The 25,482-nt window shown below is 36.4% G+C and overlaps 1 protein-coding gene across 4 annotated transcripts in view; it reads left to right on the top strand.

Moving 5' to 3' along the window:
* Positions 1–3,611: 3,611 nt before the first annotated feature.
* The window catches only part of Msp300 (Muscle-specific protein 300 kDa), a 232,951-nt gene continuing 211,080 nt past the window's right edge, over positions 3,612–25,482 (top strand). For 2 of the 4 annotated variants that reach the window (XM_017622314.1, XM_017622305.1), the window contains exon 1: positions 3,612–6,958. In XM_017622314.1, coding sequence (XP_017477803.1) covers positions 4,549–6,958 — 2,410 coding nt within the window. In that variant the 5' untranslated portion in view covers positions 3,612–4,548. The remainder of the gene's footprint in view (positions 6,959–25,482) is intronic. The other 2 variants (XM_017622295.1, XM_017622287.1) reach the window with 1 other exon arrangement.

Below are 25,482 nucleotides of genomic sequence, written 5' to 3'. Positions count from 1 at the left end.
TTCCATGGTCCGCACGAGTAAGAAAAAAACAGGTAAAATGTAAAAAAAGAAAAAACAAAGTATAAGAGGAAATTCCTTTTTCCACCACCCTTCGGAACAGTCATTCTTAAAAATGACACTGCTTGGATTTCGCAGAAAAAAAGTATGCACTTATTCCGGTGAAGCGGACTGTAAATACTTACAACAACAAAACCTCTCGAGTGACGTTATGTTTCTGCTTATTCTTTTGTGCTCTCTTTCGAGTTTTGCTCTGTTGACGTTTTGTGTATTAGTTAACGCCACCTATTATGTTTTCATGTCAACCAACAAGGGCAGGTACAAACATACATACACATATATACATACATATGTTGGGGGTACGCTTGTAATAGTTGTATTCAAAAAAAGTTAATAATAAATGATGACCCATAAAGCAATGGGTGTTTTTGTTTTATTGATTTTATATAAACACGAGTATGTACATTAGGCTGGTCCAAATATGCATGTGAAAAAGTAAACTTAGAATTTTAATGCCCTAGGATTGTTCTAAACCGAAAATAATTATACCTCTTTTTTATTTTGAAATCAAAAAATTTTAAGTGGTCGCTCAAAGCGCTCAAAGTTTTCCTTATATTTTATATGGAGAAAAACAAAATTTCATACAAATGATATAGAATACTTGAAATCGACATTTTTCGATCGGAAAACTTTGATTCTGTTCAGGAGACTGCCAGGAATATTATTCAATTGTTTATTATACAATTTTTTAATACCAACGATTTTTTTGGGTACCGAATTGCATTTTTTGTCGTTTTAGAGGTCCTATAAAAAATAGTTGATAACAGAAAATGGTTAAATAAATAACTGGGTATTGTTACTGGAAGTTTCTTGGCGAGAAACAAACAAATTTCCGAACGAAAAATATTGATTTTCAAGAATTCTATATAATTTCTACGAAAAATTGTTTTTTCCCCATATAAAATCCATGGAAAACTTTGAGCACTTTGAGCGACATATAAGTATTTTTTGATATCCAAAAAAAAGCAGCGGCATAATTTTTTTGGGTGAAAAAAAATCTAAGGGGTGAGAGCATTTAAAATTCCGACATTATTATTTTTTTTTGGACCACCCCAATGTACATACGTACATGTAAGTCTGGTATATTATTTTTATAAGTGTTGGTTTTTTATTGTAAATGGCTGTACTGGGGGCTTGTTTGGGGATATGGAGACATATTGTTGTTTTTGTAAATATTTACGAATGTATGTAGGTATTCCAGTATCCAAACTGACCTTGTACAATAACGAAAGTGTAATGTTAATGTATGTAAGTACATATGTACTTATGTTTATAGAATTAAATTCTGTCTGCGAAACTGTATTGTGGTTTTATTGGCATTACTTTTATCAATTGTTGAATTAAATGCCCCAAGTGCTGAACGCTTTTTATCTCGAGAGATCTTTTTGAGATTTGCTTTTGTAGGTAAATAAAGCGAGGTTAGTAAATTTGCAATAAGTGAACGCAGATAGTGTAGTGCTCTACAAATATGTACATATACATATACATATGTATGAACTTATACAAATACATACCTTCAATATATTGTTACGTGGCGTTATAAAGACGATCTTCTTTAATGAAATTGTATACATACATACGTACATAACGGTGCGCGGGTTTGGGACCAGTAAAAAAAGTTCCAATGTAAGGTGCAAGAAATCTTCGGATAAGACCACATAGTTTTGATGACGAACACAGAAAATGATCGAAGAATATAATTTGTGGGTATGCACCTTAAAAGTTCGTACCGTTAATGGGCAAGGTGCCGTTGTCCGGCATGGCGGTGAAAGGGAAATTCAAGAAATCAGGCTTGCGTGATTTTTAATTAGTCAAATCCCAAATTCAAATTAAAAATTGATTTCTGAATTGAAATCCTGAATTCAAATCCTAAAGCCTCATTGCGAGCGTCGTGTCCAGTGCAAGTAATTTTTCACAATGAGGTAGAGCTGGAAAACTATCGATGGGATTATCGATAGTATCGATAGTTTTTAACTATCGAAAACATCGACAGTATCGATACTATCGATGGTTGTGACTATCGACTATCGAAACTATCGATGGCCACGAATAAAATTTATTTGTGATATCATTCGTCGAACAAATACAAAAAAATTAATTTTATTTGCGATTTGATTTGTTGAGCAAATCAATTTTATTCGTGATTTTCGAACTAAAACCACTTTTCTTATGTAACGCAAGCACGATTTTCGAGAAAATGAAATTTGCTTTTTATTTGGTCGCTGAATCAAACCGCAAATAAATTTTATTTTCATTTGTCCAACAAATCAAATCACAAATCAAAAATGCGGCGCGGCTTATCGCAGCAAATTTTCCAAGAACACCCTATTTCGGAATTTTATTAAAGAACGCCCTATCTCAGCATTTGGTTGAAAAACGCCCTAATTCAGCAATTGGCTCATAAACGGCCTATCTCATTGTAAATTAATTATATCGGCGGCTGAGACCATTTGTTGAGATAGGGCGTTTTTCACCCAAATTCTGAAAAAGGGCGTTCTTTAGCCATTTTTTGAGATAAGGCGTTATTAAATCAAATTCTAAGATAGGACGCTCTTCAACCAGATTCTGAAGTAGGGGCTTTCGAAAAATACTTTAGTTGTCAACTTAACCTCAAGTTGAGCTCAAACCTAAATGTTTGTTGGGCTCAAGATAATGACCATCGCAACGGTCTCTGCAGACTCCAAGTAAATATCACCAGGGCTGCTCATCTGACGAAACCCAAGCTATTTATTTAAATCTGACATTTCGGATACTTTTTGGTCAGGAGATAAGTAAAACGCTAAGTAAGAAACTAAAACTTGGCACCTCTTATTACTTGAGCTCGGATTTTTATGCTAAAAAATAGGCCTACACATAAATACTACCCTTTAAAGTTATGTTGGTACGTACATATTTTTAGGCTTATTTTTAACAGAAAAAGTCGAGCTCTACTTATTACCTATATCTGAATAGACCACTTATTTTCTGTGTAGCGCAGTTTTCGTTTTCATTTCTTTTTTCATGCTCGTCCAATGTGCGTGAAATGTTTACGATGATGATGTCACATATAAAAAACAAAACCACCTCACCAACAAAGCGTGCATGCATTGGCCCACAAAGCGCGCCAACAAGTCAAGTAAAGAGAGCTTCAGAGTTGGCGTATAGAGTACGTACTCTTTTTGGGCTTATCAACCCTCCTAATAAGTCGACTTGCGATGGCACAGTTTTACAAGCGATTCACAAGCTCACAGCTAACATGCGTCCACTACGCCAATTCTCAACGAGATTGTGCTGGTATTTTACGGATATTACGGTGGTGTGGTGTGGTGTGGTGATGGGATAGTGGCGATGGTAGCCGAACGTAAAACGTAGTAAGAAGCTCAGTCGAAAATACCGATGCTCTCTCTGTGCTACTGCTAAATACTACGTTTTTGTGTACAAATATATGCATTTAGTAATAGTGTGGCGTGCTGGAGACGCTCAACGTCTCGTTTCCATTCAAAAATCAATGTTTTTTTTTCTCCCAGCTTGTGCTCCCAAATGAAGCTGTGCCTTCGTGTCGCTAGCGCTCGCTTTGGAGCAACGAGAAAAAGGTGTAGCAGCGCAAGCAGCTCATTAGGTTTAGCTGGCCAGTCTAGATTTCAGTATCGAACCGGCTTTCTACTGCAACGGATTGGAAAAATAATCTACAGCGAAAAGGCGAAAAAACGCACAAAATCATTTAGTACATACATACATATTTTTCTACTTAATATTTTTTTTTTGCATACCCCCACCTTGAGAAAGGAAAAAAAAAAAGATTGTATGAAGTAGTTGTGAAAAAGGCCACCCAATTACCTACTCAAACGAACGCCATTTGTGTGAATTAGCATTTTAATGTGAACCGTTTAAGCTTACGGTAAAAATATACATACATACATATGTACAGCACTTGCACTGTAGTTTTGAAAAATTGTTGGGGAAAAAATTTATCAATCAACGAATAAGAAATCAAGAGAAATTGGAAAAAAAATTAATGAATGAAAATTTGAGAGCCCCTTAAAGTGAAAGGGTGCGCAAAACGTGAAAAAAGTGAGTGGAAAAAGTGAATTGTGTTTGTTAAACGTAAATTCATACATATCTATAATCCACGACGCGGTGCTGCTTAGCACACCAAGACGCAATTAAATTTTCTTCATAGTCCAAGTTTGTGTTGTAATATCTTTGTTAAATTTTGTTTTGGCACGCGCAAGCCACAAGCGAGTGCTGTGGGAACGAAAACTCCTTCCTGCAGACGCATATACCAAGTCAGTCAGGCGAATCGCGTTAAGTGCTCGTTAGAAAAATCGATTTCCTTGCATGTGGAGTTTCAATCCGAGACACATTTTACATTGAACACTGTCTGGGCATTGCTGTGCGACGTACACACACACAACACAACAACGTAAGCCGTGAGACAACCAACTCAATGTGTTGTCCTGCCGACTGGACATACATGACAAGCACAACAACTACAATAAACATATCGATGTCATGGACAAAGACCCAGGAAAAAATAAAGACCCACCCATTGCAACAACAGCAGCAGCTGCTGTTGTGGGTCGAGCCCGTAATACCAAACTGGAGGAGTATGATGCAGCACCTACGCCCATTCCAGCTGCACGCACGCGGCGCCTAAATCGCACAGCTGATGCACCTTCCACCGCATCGCCAACGTTTGAAACAGCTGCGCCGCAAGCCAGCTCTTTTGTTGAGCAGAAGGAGGAGGAGAATGACGTACTAAGTGAACAGCTGGAGTCATCGACAATCACGCGCACGTATACCTCGCATAAAATTATACACCATTCCACCGAGTTCCATGAGAGTAGCTCCAGCTCGAGTTCTATGCAATATGTTGCAGAGGAAGAGCTGGATACGCCGACCACACCGTCACACCGCTTGCGTCAAAAAGTGGCTGAGTATGAAAAGGTTTGGTCCTCGGGCGGCAGCCTTAAGCGTTCACCGGACGAAAGCGCTGAAGAGCTTCGTCGCGAATTTGTGGAAACTTCGAAGCCAACTGCAGAGTATACAAGCCACGATGCCTTTGGCGCTGCTGAGCCGCTGGATAATCCTTTTGATATTGATGTGCTGGAGATTGAGAAACGTTTGCGTAGGGAACGGCAACGTGGGCTAGCTGAGGCCGAGGCTGCTAAACTGGCATTCCAACAGGTGCAGCTACGTCATACGCCACAAGCATCGCCGCGTCGCGTGGAAGTGGAGGAAGACTACACTGCTGTGCCCTTTAATGTGACACTACGCACGACTACCAGGTTAAGTCCAGGCGATGAATCGGATTATATGGACGCTGATGAGGCGCCGCCGTTAAGTCCCTTCAATGTGACACTGCGTACGACGCATCGCATAGTGAAGAAGGATCTCTCGACCAGCTCGCAGCAATATGAAGAGACCTCATCGACTACTAGCAGCCCCTTTAATGTTACACTACGCACAACAACGCGTCGCGCACAACCGTTTAATCCAACCACTACTGGTGATCCGAAAAGCGCAACTGCGCAATTTTTGGAGTCCGAGAAGACAGTGCGTGAGCTGCATGCTGTCGATGGTGTACGTACCATTGTAACATCGTCCATGACAAGTGATGGGCGCAAGCACGAAGAGAAAATATTTCGTCACGGTGAAGGCTATGTGTCACCACGTTGCTCACCGCAGCGCGAGAATCGCCCGTTCTTTGAGTCCTCGGAAAGCGAGCGTGAAGGTTCCGTGCCACGCTCCGTAAGCGGACGCACAAGCGCGACGCCACCCCGCACTGTCGACATGACAGCGGGTGGTCGCCGTATACTAATACGTCTGGAGGATGAAACTAACGAATCCAGCACACATCACGAAATCTACGACACTACTGACTCGGCGGTGCAAGCGCGCATACGTCAATTGGCACGCAGTCCAGACGGCGGCGGTGGCCATGCTTCAGGTACATTGTATAACGTTGCGATGGAAACGTCACCTGGTAACATTGACATTACGGTTGGTAGCACGCACCGCCACAACCACCACCATCACCAGCAGCAGCTTCATCAACAGCAAACGCAACCGAAACAGTCGGGCCAACGGTATTACCAACAGCAACGGCAACGGCAGGAACAACAAATGCAAACCGAAAGCAGTGTAGGCAATATGGTTATGGAAACACAAAAACAAAAACAACAAGAGCAAGCATATCATCAACAAGCACCATGGCAAATGACGGAATCAACAACAACGCCTCCAAGCAAAGTAGTAAAAATCAGTACACCAACAGGCGAAACCGCGACAGGACAAATAGCGACTGGTACGACGCATACGGCTAGTACATTAGAGACGAGCCAATCGCACGGTTCTTCCGCGGAAGAATCGCAACGAGTTGTCAGCAGAAAAAAGAAAACGACAACGACAACAACAACAACGAAAGTGACCAGTAGTAAGCACGCGAGTGAAGAACGTAGTGAATTATATGAGGAACAACAGCGTCAAGTTAATGCCGGGAAGTCGCCGCGCCCAACCGGTTTAGCTTTATCCGGTGCGAATGTGCGTATCGCCGGTACGACGATTAGACAATCGAAGGGCGAAAGCCCACTAAGAAGTGAACTAAGTGACGACTCAGATACGGAGGGTGTGGCTGCCAAGGATCTGGTTATTGTGCCCACACATGTGAAGCCAAGCCAGGCAGCAGCCGGTGTGAGTCAGAGTCACAGTCCGAGTTCAAGTGCAAGTGCAATACATACACCGACGACAAACCCCTCAACGACAACTGCCAGCAGTACTTTCGGTAAGAGTCTGACAGGATATCAGACACTACAACAACAAAGTACTCAAGACGAATACCAAGAATTCCAATCTACAATGGCAGCGATTAATTTCGCACGCAGTAACTCCCAATACGACAGTCATATAAGGGAGAAAAGAGGTAAATTATATAAGTTAGCATGTATTTAGTAGAAATTGCGATTTTTGAATACAGTGAAATCTTTAAAATAGGCAGTTGAGAGGCATACTTACACCAGTTTTTAAATTTCCAGTGTTCATGAAATTGCAAAAATTTTGTTGGTTTCGTGGCATCAAGCAAATTTGTACCTGACAGACATATATACATATTTATATATATTTTTTATGCACGTCTACTCAGAAAGAACGATCGACCTCTGTCGCATAGGGAACTTGATAGAAATATATAGATGTGTGTTAATCTCACAAAAGCTCGAGAATATTGTGAAAAACCCCAATATTCTTTCAAAAACTATAGAACCACTTGACCGATTTGGATAATTCTTCTTTCCTTTTGTTTATTTGATCATCCATCCTGAGTGAAAACAGACCTAAATAAAGCCGAGAAATTAAAAACTAATAACTCGAAAATGGCGGAGTAGATTTTACTGTCCATCCTAATGCTGAGATGATTCGGAAAGGAGGAAATTTATAAATGACTCAGAGGAATAGGCTGACAATAACAACATTGCTTTGTGTTATGCTGGACTTCATTAGACATTAAATGGCAAAAATTGTAATGGCAAAGTTTGGCATTAAAAAATATTCAAGTCATTACATTAAAAAAAGTCATTAAGTTCATTTCCATCGGGAATTTTTTAAATAGCACCAATTTTTCGCCATTTCAATGCCTAGTGGAAATTCAGCATTAGTCTTGGAAAAACTCGAGAACAAAAATATCCGTCTAAGGAGCATTTCCTCAAATAGGTTTTAAAATTTATCTGCCCTTTAAACAAAAATTTTGTCTTATGTATACATATACATACTACATCTCACGTACGATACAGAAACCAGAAGTGAAGATGATGTGACCATTCAAAATTTATTTCGTGGTAGTTGTTTTCCTTTGAATCGGTTGACACAGCCATCAATCAGGACGAAGTAGTGAATTACCATAACAATAAATGGATTGGCGCTTACACATATAATAGTGTTTGGCCGAGCTTCTCCTCCGTTAAAATGCAATTGGGCAGTATCGATGCTAAAAGTACTCAAAACTTGATTCTCAAAAAGGAACGACAGTACCCGATTTTTGAAAGTATCGATACTGAGTACTTCAAAGTAGCATTCAATCGATGTTATTTGATATTAATACATTAATTTGAATAAAGTCTTGCTAGCAAGTGTGATTTCTACACTTAGCATTAAAATTTTACCAACATATGTATATGTTTAAAGAAAGTACTCGTTGCCTTTATTCTATTTAACTTCATTTCCAATGCTAATAAAATCTTTGTTAATCAAAAACGAATTTTAGCTAAATGCTCATATTTTGGTTAATAGATATTGTCGATCCTAGTGAACTAGATAGAGTTAGAATACGTAATCGCTTATGAAAAATTACCATTTGGTGGTGTTGGTTGATTCTTCCGACAGGGTGAGAAGATGATGTATTTTGGAACGAATTTCCGTCATACCTTGTCGAATTTATTTTTGAGACGGCGTTGTGCCAAACTCAGTGTCAGAAGGGCTTCAGGCTAAGCGGGTAGAAGTTGAAGCTGTTCTTTTTGAGATCACCATAAATGTCTGCTCATCACACTTTTTTCAAAGATTTATTGGGCTTATATACATAAATATTTAGCTCTGCTGAAAATTGCTGGCTTGGCAGAAAATGTATTTTTTTCATTAGAGGGCCTTGTGGGTGTTCCCTGTTTACTCAATAATTATAATTTATGTGCAAACAGCTGTAAATTTGTATATGTATGTATATGTATGTATGTAAGTAGTTAGTAGAATATGTATTAAATAAATCAATAGACTACGAATTTAGCGACTGTTGGCAGGAAACAAGAACAAATAGAAAAACAAAATTCAACAGAGATGACATCATCTGCTGTGGGTAAAAAAGCGACTTTTTTAGCAAATAAATAAAATCTACATACATAATAAAATTAAAGAAATTAATAAAGGGGTTCGCACACAGTTCGGATGACAAAGGATTTGCTAATTTTTTGTATAAATAAAATTTATGGTTTTCAGTAATATGTATGTATGTGTGTATACACTTGCAGCTACATCATAAGTCTTGGTCGAGAATGTGCTAACAAGTCGAAGTTTTTGCTAAAATTCACTAAGCGTGACTTCAAAAAGCACGGAATCGTTTGTGTAGATGTTTCATAGATAAATCACAATTTTTTTTTTTTTATGAATGACAAAGTCGAATGCCTGCCTCTCAGTTATGTGATTTTTATGCTTTATGCATTTAACTATCTAAGTATGTAGTTACGCATATTTATTTATGCTGAAATTATTTAACAATATTAGGTTACCATTTTCAATGTTATATTGCTCAGCGGTTTGTAACGAAAGTGTGCACCATTGGTTGCGCTTCATTCATTTCCATTGACTGCAAATGTTGGCATGTTGTTGTACTCGCGGTATATATACATTAGGCTCTCACTCCTAGGATTGTTCTATAAAAAAAAAAAATATATATATATATATATGGAAAAAAACTTGTCGTAGAAATAGTATTGAATTTTGGAAAATCAAAATTTTTTGATAGGAACACTCTGGTTCTTTTCAGGAGACTTCCGATAATAATACTCAATTGTTTATTTATAATTTTTTAATACTAAAGATTTTTATTGGTACCCCCATTACATTTTTTGGGTTTTGGGCGGCCCTATAAAATATAGTGACTATGAAAAAATGGTTAAATAAATAATTGTGTAGATATTATTATTTGGAATCTCCTGAGGAGAAACAGGGTTTTCCCACTCAAAAGTTTTGATTTTCAAGAATTCTACACCATTTCTAGAAAAAGTGTTTTTTTTTAGTATAAAACAATCCCAGCGGATGAGAGCATGCAAATTCCGACTTTACTTTTCCCCCCACATGGATTTTGTGGCCACCCTAATGTACCTACAATATGTACTTTTTAGTGCGTACTCTATTAACTCTGCACATGCTGATGCGGTTTTTGTTCATTAGAAAGCAATTGTACTTAATTATGCCCTCAAATATACTATTTAATTACAAGGCAAAGTAATGAGTTCCTCATTTTACTACATATATGTACAACAACAAAAGAAAAAAACCCGGTCAATGATTTTGAATGCATTTTCTATTGCGGTTTTATTTAAGCTAACTGTAGTTACGCTTTTCAATTTCAATAAAAGCCCAACAATGATAAATATTTCTTATTAAACATTTTGGAAAAAATTGTAGCATAACTAAATCAAATGCAGCTGGAAAGAATAAAAAAAAAAAGATAATTTATTACATTTACTACCTTTTTAGTACTTTTTTTTTTATATGGCACGTTAACTCACATTACAAGCCAATTGAATTCGTTAGTTTGGCAATATTTTATTGCTGCAATATCATTTCGTTTCAGCATGATTTTTTCGTTGTTATCTTTATTGTTGTTTTTCGTCTACAATTCCTTCTTTTTTTTTTTATTTCCCAAGAAATCGTGTTGGTAAGCAAACAAGCGCACTATGTTGCAGTAAGTTTGTTAGTGCAAGAAAATAACTACATAAATTCATGAGAATAATCAATATCAACGACCCACGAGACTTTTGGCTGTGCATTGTTTAAATATGACACAGCGAAAATGGAAACCAAACAAAAAAAAACAAACGAGCCGAAATAGTTTATCGACTTGTCTATGACTTAAATAATTTATTTGTTGGTAGTAACGCAGTTTGGTCACGCTTGAAGTATTATGGAGTTAAGCCTTTTTAAGTCTTATTTTCATACAGAAACGGAGGAAAGGGATTTGCAGCACAGCAGACATAATTTGAAAGCGTTTGGGTATTTATCACGAATTAAAACTACAGGGTCATCCATTTGCTCCCTTGAGAAATTAAACAAAAAAACATTGAATATTCAGATGTATTTAAATCCTCCACGCACTGTGGGCGAAATGGCCAATCTGGCGGCGCCTTGTTAATAACTTGGAAAAAAATAACCAATTTTAGGGTAAATATTTTTTGTATTTGTATGATTTGAGGGATCAATAATATTAGAAAATATATGATTTTCGACAACCAGAAACAAACTGACAAAAACATACTTTTTTTTATTTAACACATACTTAATAATTTCAATTAAACCACTAATCCACTTTGTACTTTGTACTGCAAAAAGCGCGAAAATAATTAATGTACTTGCTGAAACACATGCTAAGTTTGATCACTCACAGCTGGGCAAATATTGGAAGTGAAACAAAACATCAAATCCGTTGCTTTGTTAGTTGTAAAGAAAAAAAAAACAAACACATTTGGCGGGGCTCGATAATTTAAAATTTCACTAAAACGCCGCCAAATTGACCATTTCTCCCTACCCTTCTATTACACCAACCTTCTGTAGATTAAAATTTTAATTTTCAGAAGGTCCTTAACCCTCTCGATTCTGAAAGAAACCAGCAGAGAAATCTCGGTTATAGTTATCTTTTTAGCTTGGGGATATATTATACAAATATAACACTTATAACACTTATAAAAGGACCACCCCCTCCCTCCAGGGGGTCCTAGAAAATGCTTTCGGGACACATATGTATGTATTTCCCATAAAAACAGTAGTATCATTTTCAGAAGAGAACTAAGTTTTCTACACAAAAATCATTTAGAATCATTATCTGAAACTCAAAATACCAGACGGGTGATATTTAAACCAATTCCAATATGTAGTTTCTGATTTAGTTATGAGCAAACTTCTGCAGCGACGCATGTGTCCCGTTCGGATCGAAAGGGTTAAGTCATTATCGAAGACCAAGTGACTGCGGGTACAATGCCTCTAAGCGGCTACTTGAGTCTGCTGACTACCTAAGATTCGGTCAAATTGCTTATTGACGAATGCAATAGGGGTAAAAATGTCCTCCTCGCTGCGAAAGCGCAGCTATAGAAGATTAACCATTCGTGGAGAATGATTTGACAATTTTAAATAAACAAATACCACTTTGGGTAATTCATTTGGACAAATGTCAATGGGCAGGGCTTTCCTTTACCAGGCCGCAATGAATAACGCCCTACGTTTTTTGCACGTTTAGAGAATTCAAAAGAAAACTTTGTTAGTTCACTGAAGAGCTAACGATTAAATTCTGTAATGAAAACGAAAAATTTTCGAAGTTTCATTTTGCTAATATGGCGGCTAATAGAATATACAGTGTAACTCGATGAGCTTATTTTGGGACGATGTTTAGCCAATGTGTTTAAATGTTGTCCTGACAGTTTGAGGCCTCGATTTGTGCCTATCGTATTTTAAGTAGCTCGATTAATCTCGTCAAGATTTTGATTACTCGAATTGATTAAGCGAATAACTGATTAACTCACTTGCTCGAGTAGTCGAATAATTGCCCAGCCCAAATACAAATACTTCGAACGGTAATTGAGTTAAACTAAGAGATGCGCTGGGTGCTCACAACAAACTTCCGCAGGCAGCCGAGGTCCACTCCGGATAGCTGCGCATTGATGTGCTAAAACTTTAGTGTAGCGAATGCCGGACAGCTGAAAAGGAAGCGTTGAGATGCGTCCTCCTCGCCTGCCATACAGCTGTGCCGTAGGGATCCGTGACCATATTGAGTCGCACATGGCATGGGTTCCCTAAAGGACAATGTCCGCTCAGTACACCTGTAAGAAACGAGAGGTGGCGTTTAGTCAGCTGCAGAAGCTCCCTTGACCGCCTGCGGTCAATAAACGACCAGAAGGACCTTGCAACTTTGCATGTCGGGGGTTTCGCAAAGCGCTTGCTGAGCCGACAGTCAGCCCATCTGTCCAGCAGCAGACCGCAGGTTGCCAACGGAACTTCTATGCCCTCTCTGTTCGAGGTAATGGCTTCGAGTGCCCTGCCTAGCCAATTCAACAGAACTGCAATTTCTAGTCATGTAACTATGCAATGGGACCCAAATCAGCTTGATTTTGTTGTACTCCGAGGCGGTTGAGTGAGAGGTCAGCCATTCCCCGAATTTAGGGATATAATTACCAAATTTTTTCGTAATTATTTTAAATTTCTCCTACCGTAGCTTCGGCTTTGTCGTATGTTTCAAAGTAATATTCAGTAATGTAAAAACTAATTTAGTACTTAAATTTTAATTAAAAGCACCAACTATCATTCAAGTTCTTTCTAAAACCCCAAAAGATGAATAAAATCTCAAACTCTCGTAAAAATTTCACATCAAACTATATTTTAATTGCTCCACCTTTTGGCATTCCACTTGAAATGTTTTTGCCACCTGCTTAACACGTACAATCAATTAAATAATTAAGCTTTTACGTGTATCTTCATCTAAATGTGTAACTACGTAATTCGCTCAAGTAATGGTTCGCTCAAGTTTATAACTGACTAGAATGAGCTTTCAATTTACACGCAAGCTCAATGCTGTGAAGTAATTTTCTAATTAAAACATAGTTACAGTTACATTTCTAGCATCATCGCCATTGTTATTTGACTAAAAACGAAGAAGAAAAGAAATCGTTGAAAGGGTGTGTGTGTGTGCGCATGTCCACACTTTTGTAGGAGAGTGAATGTCGAAGAAATCAATAGTGCAGAATGATTCATACCTTATTGCAGAAATTGTTCATAAAATTTCTAATTTCCTTCACTTCTGACCTTTCGTGTATGAAATAGATCTTTAAATTTTTTTATCGCTCTGCTGGTCTTCATTCTTAGCCATCTGTAAGGACTTGAGTAATTTATTTTATTTTTCACTTACGATATACAGTTAATGTTAAAGAATGTCTGATTTCTGATTTGTTTATGATAAGAGTTCAATGCGTGGCACAGCCCACTCGCCAGTATAACACCACGTTGAATTACTTCCACTTTTCTACCATTTAAGTAGAACTCAGCCAACATAAATATCTGGTTACATACTCGTGTGTTTGCTTTATATCAACGCCTACGTCTACAGACGTGTTTGTATAAAACCGATGCCTTCACGTGCAAAAAAAAGCACTTTTATATTATTTATGTAGTTTTTCATTTTCCTTACAATCCAGCCCACTTAAATGTGCATTTCATTCTGCTTCTTATCCTGGCTTAAATTTCATTGTGCGAAAATTTGTGCAGAACTAGTCCTTTTTTGAGTGGTTCTACTCCTTCAAGAGAATTTCGGCGCTGCGTGCAGAGTACGCAGCTTTAGAGGCGCCAGATGTCGATACCGGAGGGCTCCGCCGGGCTAATTAAAAAACACGAAGCCAAATGTTTTACTCGCTGTCTAGTTAGAGATGGAAAGTTTGAGAGACAATATTAAAATGTTTCCCCGCTTCCCCGGATAAATGCCAGTCGAAAAATGCCCTGTTAATGCACACACCGGAACTAAGAGCTGCGGCTTAGTGAGCTCAAGGAGATTCCGAAACTGTCTTCGCCTCATCCCCGGACCGAAAGACCTTGACGTAGCACATGCCGCGGGTCTTCGCTTAACGTTCACTCACAATGAGTGGAGTCGAAACCTTAAAGAATGTAAGAGTGTCCAGCTCCTGAGTCAGTTAAGCGAACCTAAGTCTGCCTGCGGATGGGTGCTATGTTGAGGATGAAGTTAAGAGCCAGGGCGGGAATTGTACTTAGTGACCCACTGATTCCAATGAGACCAGTTTGTTGTGCACGTGATGTCTGCTTTAGTAAATTCCACCAGACGATGACTCCAAAAAACAGTGAGAGTCTAACTATGGTTTCCCAAAGGGAGCGGCACCAGCTTTTACCTATAGCAGTACAAAGCCACTGAGTCCTTCTAGTGGGGTTACTCGATAGCCTCCTATCCAGAATCAAGCCGAAGAAAGTACTTAACTCTGTCGGAAAGCGCTAGGCGAATGCCTCTAATTGAGGGTAGAGTAGCGTGGGGTGTCTTATACTTCCTAGTAAACATAGCGAATCCCACCTTACTAAGATTTGCAGCAAGTTCCAGGTACGCGGACCACTTAGTCACCAGGTTCAAGTACCATTGGATCAAAATATAGATAGTATACTAGCGTCAACCCATCACTAGAGGTGCCGCATCATAGTCTATCACCCGGCAGCCTCTACTCTCTAGCTCTTTTAGCAGGTCATTTAAGACCACAATTTAAAGAAGAGCTGAGAGATTATGCCTGGGACAGTTCTGTCACAGAGCATTCTGTAGATGAGCCTAACCAGCTCAGTTTTGACCCCAAGCTTGCAAAAGATCTGACAATTGACATTGTTAAAAGCCGTTTTCGATTTTGGATAAGATAGCCACGGTGAAGCCTTTATTTACAAAGGGTTCTTCTACTGACTACATGGTCATATGTAGGTCGCCACTGACTTTACCTTGATGTATGCATGTTGGGCTCCTGGTATGTGATCACAAGGAGCCCCCTTTCTAACATGCAAATTCACACTCTCCAGCGTTTTTTTTTAGTAGAAACGAAGGGCGGCTGATTGGTCTGAAATCCATGCGGGAGATGTGACAACTTCGGTACGAGTACAAACGTCATCCTGTGCATTATCTAAGCCCTGCAGATGTAGCCTCACACAACGCGACAAGCGGAGGTTGAAAGTCCACCACGACACCACCAAAAGCTTTTACAACTGTGCAGTTATAAGGTCGATATTTGGAAGTAATGGTTGAAATGAAAATTATGGGAAATTTGAGGGAGATTTTTTTTATACGGAGTGTGAAATTATATATTTTTTAGTCCGACAGTAGAATACTAAAAATTGCTGCGCTAAGTTTCTATACTGAATAAACATTGGACGAACCGAAGTCTGGTTGGATACGGCTAACTCCAGCTCAGCTAACAAAAGGGTGCATCAGTTAACAGATCTATATGTAAAGGACTGCACTCTAGGCTCTAAGCAGAGTCAGAGCCACTTGAATTTAAAATGCTCGTTACTCATTTTTGTATTCCCCTGTAATCGCAATCGGCCTCGCACTACGAAACATGCACTTCAAGATTTCTGGGGAAACATTTCTTCTTGGACCTCAGTAGCTTAGATATCATGTCTTGGGAAGAGAGTCGGATTTGTTAAAAGATCCGGTGTTTTAAGGACATATAAGGAATAGTTTTAAGGCAAATTTTCTTCTTTGGGCCTGTATGAACTCCTTAAAGGACCTGGGAATCTATGTTTGTCTATGTTACGGTGGTTGTCCCAGATAAGGGACGCACTTGGACATCTAGGAGATTGTCCTTTTTGACCATACCACACAAATCTAAACTGAGGCTATTACTTAATCGACAAAACACCGCGTGTCCGTTACAAAGTTACGAATGCGGATAATTTTATTGGCAGAGAGCTACTCAGCCTTTGCTAGAAAGTGTGTTGCGAAATTTTTCCACATTAGCTTTGAAAAGGCTATCCCGTCTAATACATATGAAGTGCTGATGCGATTCCACCACATCAACATCCTCTTGGCAGTTGCTACAGGAGGGATTCAGGTAATATTGCTAATATTACCACCCAGAGCCAAAGCAGCGGTTTTGCAAGCGTAAGCAGCTCATTTGATCGACCAAAATCCACGATAGGCCAGGAGGATCTTGCAAATGACGAATGTCCGAGTTTTCATCCAGCGCTCGCTGAGCTGACATGGAGCGCAGCTGTCCACGAGTGAACCACCACAGTAGGTTAGAGGTATCCGCAGATGCTTCTTCTCCGGTGATAACGTTGCAAGGGTGGCTTTCCTTGTGAAGTCGTCAGCCTTGCTGTTCCCCGCAATATCGCTATGGCCCGGAACCCAAATGAGCCTGATAAGAAAATAATCAGACGCGGTAGAGAGGGCAGTCAAACGTTTCCTGACTAGCCTCGAGTGCCTCTCTAACTGACGTCACACTATTTAGCAGTGAGTTCACTGAATGACACATGAATAGCTATATACTTGTAAAGCCCTGCCCAAACGGTTTCGTGTTTCGTGTAGTTACGTCCGGGGATAGCGAAGTTTCACACACTGATTTCATTTTACACCTTTTGAGGATAGTCTTTAACTAGGTCTACTACGAAAATTTACGAGCTTTTACCACATGCACATTAGGGCGCTTCTTAAAATGTCAAAATTTAATTCTTGTATGAGACTCACCTTCATTGCGGTTAAATTAAAAACATCCACGAAAATTTCAAAACTTGGAAATAATTTTTAGGGGTCGCTAATTAAAAATATTGCAATTTTACAAATTTGACGTATTTTGTTAGCATAGAAAAATTAAAAAAATGCGCTTTGAGCTTAGGAGGCAATATTGAGCTAAAAAGACTATCACTTATTTAACTTTTTTCGGAATGAATGCTGGATTTTTAAATTGTTTCTTAAATTCCAAATAACACTGAATTACTAATAATTAACTTGAAAACTACGCAGAAATTCGTGTATAGGTGAGAATTAATATGGACTTCCTGCATTTTTTTTTTAATTTTTCCAATGATAAAAAAATATGTAAAATCTATCGAATTTAAATAATTTCCAAACCTTGTAGCGACCCCTAAAAATAATTAAAAAATTGTGAATTTTTTTTCGATGGCTTTATTTTCTGCATAGAACAAAATCAAGGAGCGTCCCGTTCAAAATTTTGATGTTGTTTTGATTGCACCCTAATGTATATAAATTATAGCGGGTTGCTAAGAGTTATGTATCTATAGATACACATGTAGGTATGTATATAAGTTCATTTGCATACATACATGTGTATATCGAAACTAATGCACTTAAGTGCCTCTGACAGCTCGCAAACTTTCTGTGCAAAAGGATTAAAAGCAAGGCAAAACGAAGCAGCAAATAAATATCCAACAAATTATGAGCCGGTTTTCAGACGCCTACTGCAGTTCCACCACAAATACGCTCGTTGCACACAATTCCTTAACTGCTCAACGAGCTGTGCGCATGTATAGGAATAAAAAAGTATGGCAACTAAGTTGAAGTGCGAGTTGCACCCATGACAGCAGACTGTGCCACATGCAACCATGAAGTTTTAAAAAAAAAAGTATGTATTATAAACAAAGGCAGGGCGTCGTGCGATAAGTCGCAGAAAAATCAATTTTTATTTTCTGATTTTAGTTTGTGTTATACATTTTTTTGCTGCGTGCTTTTCAAACTTGTTCCTTAAAAACTAGCAAATTCCTTTTTTGTTTTTTTTTTTTTTTGTTACCAAATATTTGCTTATTTTTGTATGCCAAGCATACACCCTATTTTAGCATGTCATATGACCATTATTTAGAGGCTACGAAACAGAACTTGCACGAGTATTTTATGTGATGTCCTCTTTTATTTGCTACACTTTTTGCTTAGTGCTCGTCTGGAAGCGAACGAAAAAAAAAATATTTTTGGGCATTTTCGATGCAATCGCCTTTTGATAAGTTGTGTTAAGATATTATTTTTGAGATTTTTTTTTACTATTTAAGTATTATATTACATAAATAAATATGCAAGTAACTGCGTCGAGCTAAAACCAGCTAAAATGTCGGCTTGCAAGCGTAAATCGATTTTCAACACGTTCAGGCGGCGCATGCATTGATGCGCGAACCGTTTGTTGCGAATTTTATGCGGTCTTTGCTAGCAAAAAATAAAAAATAAATAGCGACGTAAAACACCTTTTACATTTTAAAGTTGTGTAATAAAAATGTTGTTATTCTTCTAACTGTTATTGTTAGTACTTGTACCTACATAGAATGAGATCATCAGTTCGTATATTTATTAACTTTTGTTAGAAGTGAAATTCGCCAATCTAAACAGCCATGTAGCGGAAAAAAGCACAATTGCTTATTATATTTGCTTTCAAGCTACAACCAAGTCATTTCAATGCGATTTAGAAAAAACTCGAAAACAATAAAACTTGAAATTGTTTACGCTGCCACACTGTCGCCATAAATTTTCATTAAAGCCGGTTTCAATGTGCTAAGCTCAGCTGAGAGTACAGCAAATTAACGGAAATACTATTTTAATGGCGCTCGATATTTTAGCATATAAAATTATTGCGATGAAATTATTTTGTATCGAAATACCGACAAAAGATCTGTTAGGTTTATAGTGGGTAGGTAAATAGCATAGGGAGCATAAATGTTCCATAATAAATACGAGTAAAACAAAAAAAAAGCAAATAAAGGACCAATAAGTAACTATAGCCTACAATAGAGATAAGTGTGCTACATAAAATGAATCAATTAATATTGATTTAATTAGTAAAAGCAAGAGAGGAGGAGCCTACGAGGGTGGGCTGAAAAGTTTTGAGCCTAGCTCCGGTCCTAGAATCATTTTATTGCTGCCTTATTTTCTGATATTAATACCTCTTATTTCTCTCGAAAAGGCGTCTGTCTTTCTTCCCTCTTTTTTCCCGGTATCGCTCTTTTGTCGCGCCTGTCACCATTCTATGCAGGTTAGCTTGGTATCCCAGTCGGACTTGGTTGCTTCCAAAATGCACCTATAGCACGGTTCTTTTTCCACTCAGAAGTAGTTCCAAAAACATGAAGTCTTTAATTCGCTTTTATACTGACGTGAAACACAGCAAGGGCCACTTTCTGAAAACCTGTATCTTTAATTCTAACTTGATGTGTGTATGTTTCTTGGTTGTAAACCAATTTAAAACCGATAATAAAATGCTTTAATTTGGACACAATCATTAATTTTAATGCAATTTTTAAATAAAAAATCAGCTTTAAAGTTACCGGTTACTTGAGAAAATGGCCCTAAGCTAACGCTTTTTTAAGTAGGCAATTTTGCATGAGGTGGTTGTTGTTGGTTTGGAGAGCTTCGTAGAGCTCTTAGTCTCCTTCGGATTTATTGATTTTTTCTAATTTTTCCTACAGAATTTAATTTCTTGTGAAAAAACGAATACCCTAAAAGGCATTTTTTGGGAATCATATTCTGCATAGTCCGGCTGGGATGCTGCGTATTTTTCTGCAGCTGTTGCGCGGCACTCTTCGTATTACCAGTTATTTCTGCGCGGTTGGCACGAAGTGATTGGGAGATAAATCCCTCTGCTCGTTTATGTCCAGGCGATGAGGAGTTGCTTGATTAAGCTTCCTGCTTACCTGGACTACCAATTTATTTGAAGAGATAAGGTTTTCAGTATAAAATAATATAAAAACTCGATTATCTTGTATATTTATTTAACGCTTTTTTAATTTTTAAACTTAAATTTCTTAGAAGACAACATGAAAATAAAATTGATAAGAATCTAATAGAAAAGAAATTCGCAAGAAAATTCGAAGTGCTAAGAGCTTTTGGTTGAGCTTGATTCCGACCCACTGTTATTCAGGGAGAAAACACTGAAATTGCATACTAAACTTTTTAAAAACAAAAAAAAATCAAATTTTTTCTTAATAGCGCATCATAAATCAATTGAGAAATGTAATAAATCTCGATAATTCTTTATTGATTGATTGCCTAAAGCTTGAAGTGCAACAGCAAAATGCATTTACACTCATGTGCTAATGTGAAACACATACAAACCTAAATAAAATATGGACATTTTTATATGACTGCGTACGTACTTATGTATGTATGTACATCCATATATGTATACAAAAATTTATATATATTTCATACATATGCATATACATATCTTCGTCAAACATTTACACAAGATTTCAAAAGCGAACTCATATTGCTCACCTTACTTATGTAATTGAAGCTGAAAGTCAAGTTTACAATATTTATTGTACGTACATATGTACATACATATGTGGTTATGGAAGTTGTATATGTTGTTGTTGTAGTTTTACTACTGAGGGCTATCAAGTATAGCGCCCGACCGGTTAGAATTTATTTTTAGTAGTGAGTTAAAAACTTCGTACTTTTTATAAGAAAAAAAAAAAAAAAAACAAAAACAGAGTCAATAAAATGCAACTATTTAAGATTAGAAAAGTGCACATTTAGCGGTGGACATTGAAAATCTAATTAGTGAATAACACGAAAGCAATTGCATTGCAATGACAGAGCCGTCTATGTATTGTCGTTTGATGTTGTCACGCATTTCGGCTTAAGCAAATTTGCTGTGGGAATGTTAATGCATATTTTAAATTTATATAAATATTATTAATGTATTGAATATTTATTGTTTTCATTTAATTTTTGAATTGTTATTTTAGCATAAATAGCAGTTAAATTAATCACATTGGCTGAGTCATATCCAAATATAAGTTGTTAAGTTGTAAAACCGTTTCGAATTTCTTACACAGCAAGGTGATGACTACATATTTATGCATCTCCACCATCAATGAAAAATAAATGGGTAACTTTTTAAAAGGTTTCATAGAAGCGTTATATTAAAACAGAAAAGTAAATATACATATATCCTTAGGTACCGGTTGCCACTGCACAGTGGTTCAAAACTGGCAGTTACTGTTAATAATTCATTGGAGCCTTCATTTTTCAATCAATTTGATTAATTTCTTTTAATGGAGCTTATACAATTGTCAATTTGATCATATTAATTTTTTTTTGTGCAAAATGCAGGTGAAATTTCTTGAAGAAAATCGAGTCTCCGGTTCCAATTTAATAACAAAAATTAGTTCAAGACAATTGTAGGGTTTCCGCAAAACTAAAAAAATTGAAAAAAAGATGTAAATGTTGTACAAAAATATTCGCCATTTTTTCTTTATTCAGTTTTTAGAAAAATGTTGGCTACGCAGTTTTATAGATCATTAAAATTTAGTATAATAAAGTACAAGTTGCTTTTATTTCCCATGTAGCATGCAGAATTGCTCGAAAAGTTAGAGAAAAAATTATTAAAAATAAACGCGGACTCTTAGCCACTTGCAACACTTTATTATACTAAAATTTAATGATCTATAAAATTGCATACGCTAAATTAAATAAAAATTAAATAAATTAATTTTGGTGAATTTTTTTTGCATAACATTAAAAAATTTTTTGTGAATTTTTTTCGTTTTGGGGAACACTAAAATTTTGTTCAACAAGTTTTTATTATGTAACATTTATTAATCAATTTTTCCAAAATTGCAACTTTTTCTGTAGTTTGCAGTAAAAATTTCAATACAAACAAATAAAAAAGCCCAGATCGGGATCAACTGGTCTCTTGCTAATTTTATAAGCCTCCATTAAAAAGTGACCTGCGATCGCACTGAGTTTCTTATTATTAGCGGCCGATTGGACCCTGTTTTAAAAGTTTTGAAATTACGAATATTTATAGGTCAAAGGAGCATAGAATTTTGTTTATTCATTTTATTTTTTATTTTTAATATTTGGACAATTTTGTGTACCTATAACATCCAGAATATTCAAGAAGGCTCAGCCAAGAGCATTATTTAGCGTTGCGAAAAACTTGGGCTACAGTTTAGTAGGCGGATTTATTTAAGACTTTAATAAGACTAAATTCGATTTAGAGTAGGGAGTAGGCGACCTATGTATGTAGTTATCGCCAACCGAGAAAGATTTACTGTAACCTTCCTCAATTTTTTAGAATTACTAAGAGGTCCCTTGGCTGAATGCCATTTATTAGGTCATGTGCCTCTAGGTACTGTGATCCTACGAGGTGAAGTCTGGGCCTAGTAAGGGCTCATAATGTATTCTACTGTTTCCTCACAACCTGCTCTCGCCTGAGTTAACAACCCCCAGACTTGAAAAGTTTTTCATTGCCATGCATTGAGTGACCAATAAGATAGATTGTAACAATTTTTACTTCGTGGCTAGTAAGGTGAAGGAATGCTTCATGTTTCTTTGTTGATATTTCTGGGATGGAGGACTTAGCCTATTTGTGCATTACTTTGTGAATTTGTCCGATGATGTTGGGCTTCCTTTTTCATCCAGATATAATGGTCGGCTGACGAAGCTTCATAGCAGACCAATAAAGTGAACCTCAGTATGGGGACTCATCAAATAAACTTTAAAGAGAAAATTTGTAGTCTTACTAGCGCCGTATTTCTATAATCACCACCCATTACAGACCAAGAGAGTTAAATGTTTCTCAGTGCAAATACAATTTATAAAACAGCCCAACATTGTAGATTAAAGTATCCACTAATCGAAAATAAATACAATAAGTTGCACCAATTCGCCTTTAAGTGCCTTGGGCAGGATTCAATGTACAGAAAGTTCATAAAATATTAACGACACGTGTATTTAATTTAACAACATTTTAACTTGAAAATAAATGCTTATAAGCTACGCAAGTATGATCAGGTTTGATTCTGGCATACATTTGTTATTTGTTAATGTATTTATGCATGTACCCAAGTTAATGAAATCAAATTTGAGTTTAATAGCTAATTGAATTAGACTTTGTTTCTTCGCTTCACAGATATGTTCTGTAGATGTTTGCCATTGCTAAAATAAATTCTTGTTTCTGCTACAGTGTTATGTAGATGTTTTAAGAGAAAAACAAAAACTTTAATTTCAATAACTGAGACAGTCGAATAATTGAAACTAATTAACTGGAGCCCAAAAGTGGTTCAAAAATTTAACAATTAGAAATTACTATTAAAATGCCTACAGTAGATTAGAAAAGTGTTGGCACATTTAATTTTTGACAATATTTTTTATGCGATTTTTTCTTTAATTTTGTATAAAAATAAAGATTTAAAACTTTGTACACAATTGAGAAAAAAGCAAACAATTTTCGTTAAGATTAAAATTTTTTATGAGAAGTTTTAGATATTTGTTCAGTGTTACGTAGTGTAGCTTAACTAATTTTTTACAAAGTCTGACACGTTGTTTATGTAGATCTTGTTAAAATATGGACTACGCTTTTAAATAAAATTAGCGAAAAAATTTTCGAGAAAGTTTTAAAAGAAGTAATTGAAATTTTTTATGAATTTTTTGTTTTACTAACTTTAACACTTGAAGAAGGACAAGGGTCATTTGACTCATTTATATATTTGACTGCCAATATTTCCTGACTTTTATTAAAAATGCATAAAATTTAATATAAAATCATTCCTATTTTATTCGTAAATAATAAATTAAATAAATAGTACAACTACCTAAAAATACGGATAGCGGTCATTCACATTGTATGCATATAAATTTTGTTTCTTGTTAATAAAATAAGAAAATAAAAATTTACATTTTAGGTTACTATTAAAATGAGTAAGACGTTTTTAAATTGTAACTAAAATTAATGTAGATTTTTCAGTCTTTCTAGTGTTAATGGGCTCATTTAAAAACCGAGCTTTTTTTTACTAAAATAAGAATTTGAAAATGAAAATGATTTTTTTTATAAATAAAGAGTTTTTAATTTCAAATTATATTTTTTTTTGTAACTAAAATTAATTTTAATAGAGTTGGGTTAAATTATCTCGGTCCATCTATCAGGGTGTGTCGATTTTTCGGTCTTTCTACATAGTGTTAAACTTGTACTTTATTGTACTAAAAAACAAAACCACAAAACTGCTAATGAAATGAAATGTTTTTTTAATAAATTAAAAATTTTTATGAAATTTTATTCTTTTTTACAAATTATTTTTTAAACGGTTTAAAACTTTGATTTGTTATGGGATTTACTATATTTTTTTATAAAGTAACTGAAAAAATTGGCATTGAGCATATTCGAAAACTGTCAAAAAAAAGCGTGCGATTTTTTTTTGATTCACTGTATGTTTGCGAACACAAATTTTAATTCAACTTTTTAAATGAGGTCTCTTCAGCGATTTATGAGTTGAGTGTCGCCTAACGTTGTATGAATTTCTTAAAAATATAAAATAGTAATTGAAATGAATATTTGCATTCCAAGCTTTCTTAGCTCACGTCCGAAGAATTTGTGTCAGCGCCACATGCGTGCGAGCAGATTTTTCAATGTCTCTCCCGTTCAATTAAATTCGTTTTTTCGGACAACATTTATAATTTTTAATTTATTACTGCTACCAGAACAAGGCTTCTGTTGCTTTAATTACCGAAGACAATTGAAGAAATGACCATTTGGCTTCCAAGAAAAAAGTCTCGACATCAATACATACGTACATAAGTTGGTTGAGAACAAAAAGAAAAAGCATACATAAATAAAACTAAAATCTAAGAAAACCAAAAATGGTCATACCTATAGTTGTTGTGGACAACAGTTACACGTACATATGTATCTAGCAAGCAGCGAACACTTTTCAGGTCAACAAGCTTGTGACAAGTGTGCTTACATTTTGACAATACATACATACTACCTACCCATTGGCAATTTGTCAATATGCTAAATATCTGCCAAAAATCAATAGGTGCCAGCCACTACCTACAAGCAATTTGAGGAGCTTTCAACGAGCTGCTTAGCAAAGTTGGCGAAAATGGTAAAAGCAAGTCGGACTACAGCGCCACACACAAAATTTGGTTATTAAGCAACTTCCTTAAAATACAAACGAATACATACATAGGTCATAACAACAAGAATTCGACAAACTGGATTTTAAGAAAACTTGACTTTTTAAAAGGTTTACTTTTGTGTAGTTGGCCCACGCAAAAGGCGACCAATTTATTTAGCCAAATTTGTATTCATAATTGCTTTTGTTTGCCGTTTTTATGCCAGAAATTAACTACGTTGACATATGTATGTATGTATGCGCATGTATGCATCCGTTTGTCTCAATAATTGTGGTTTTATTTTCGATACCTACCTACATATT

Source organism: Rhagoletis zephyria, unplaced genomic scaffold, assembly GCF_001687245.7.
Source record: "Rhagoletis zephyria isolate East Lansing unplaced genomic scaffold, Rhagoletis_zephyria_1.1 Rzeph_scaffold_00047, whole genome shotgun sequence".
Lineage (NCBI taxonomy): Eukaryota > Metazoa > Arthropoda > Insecta > Diptera > Tephritidae > Rhagoletis > Rhagoletis zephyria.
The sequence above is the reverse complement of the archived record's forward strand: the minus strand, read 5'-3'. Positions and strand labels throughout refer to the sequence as shown.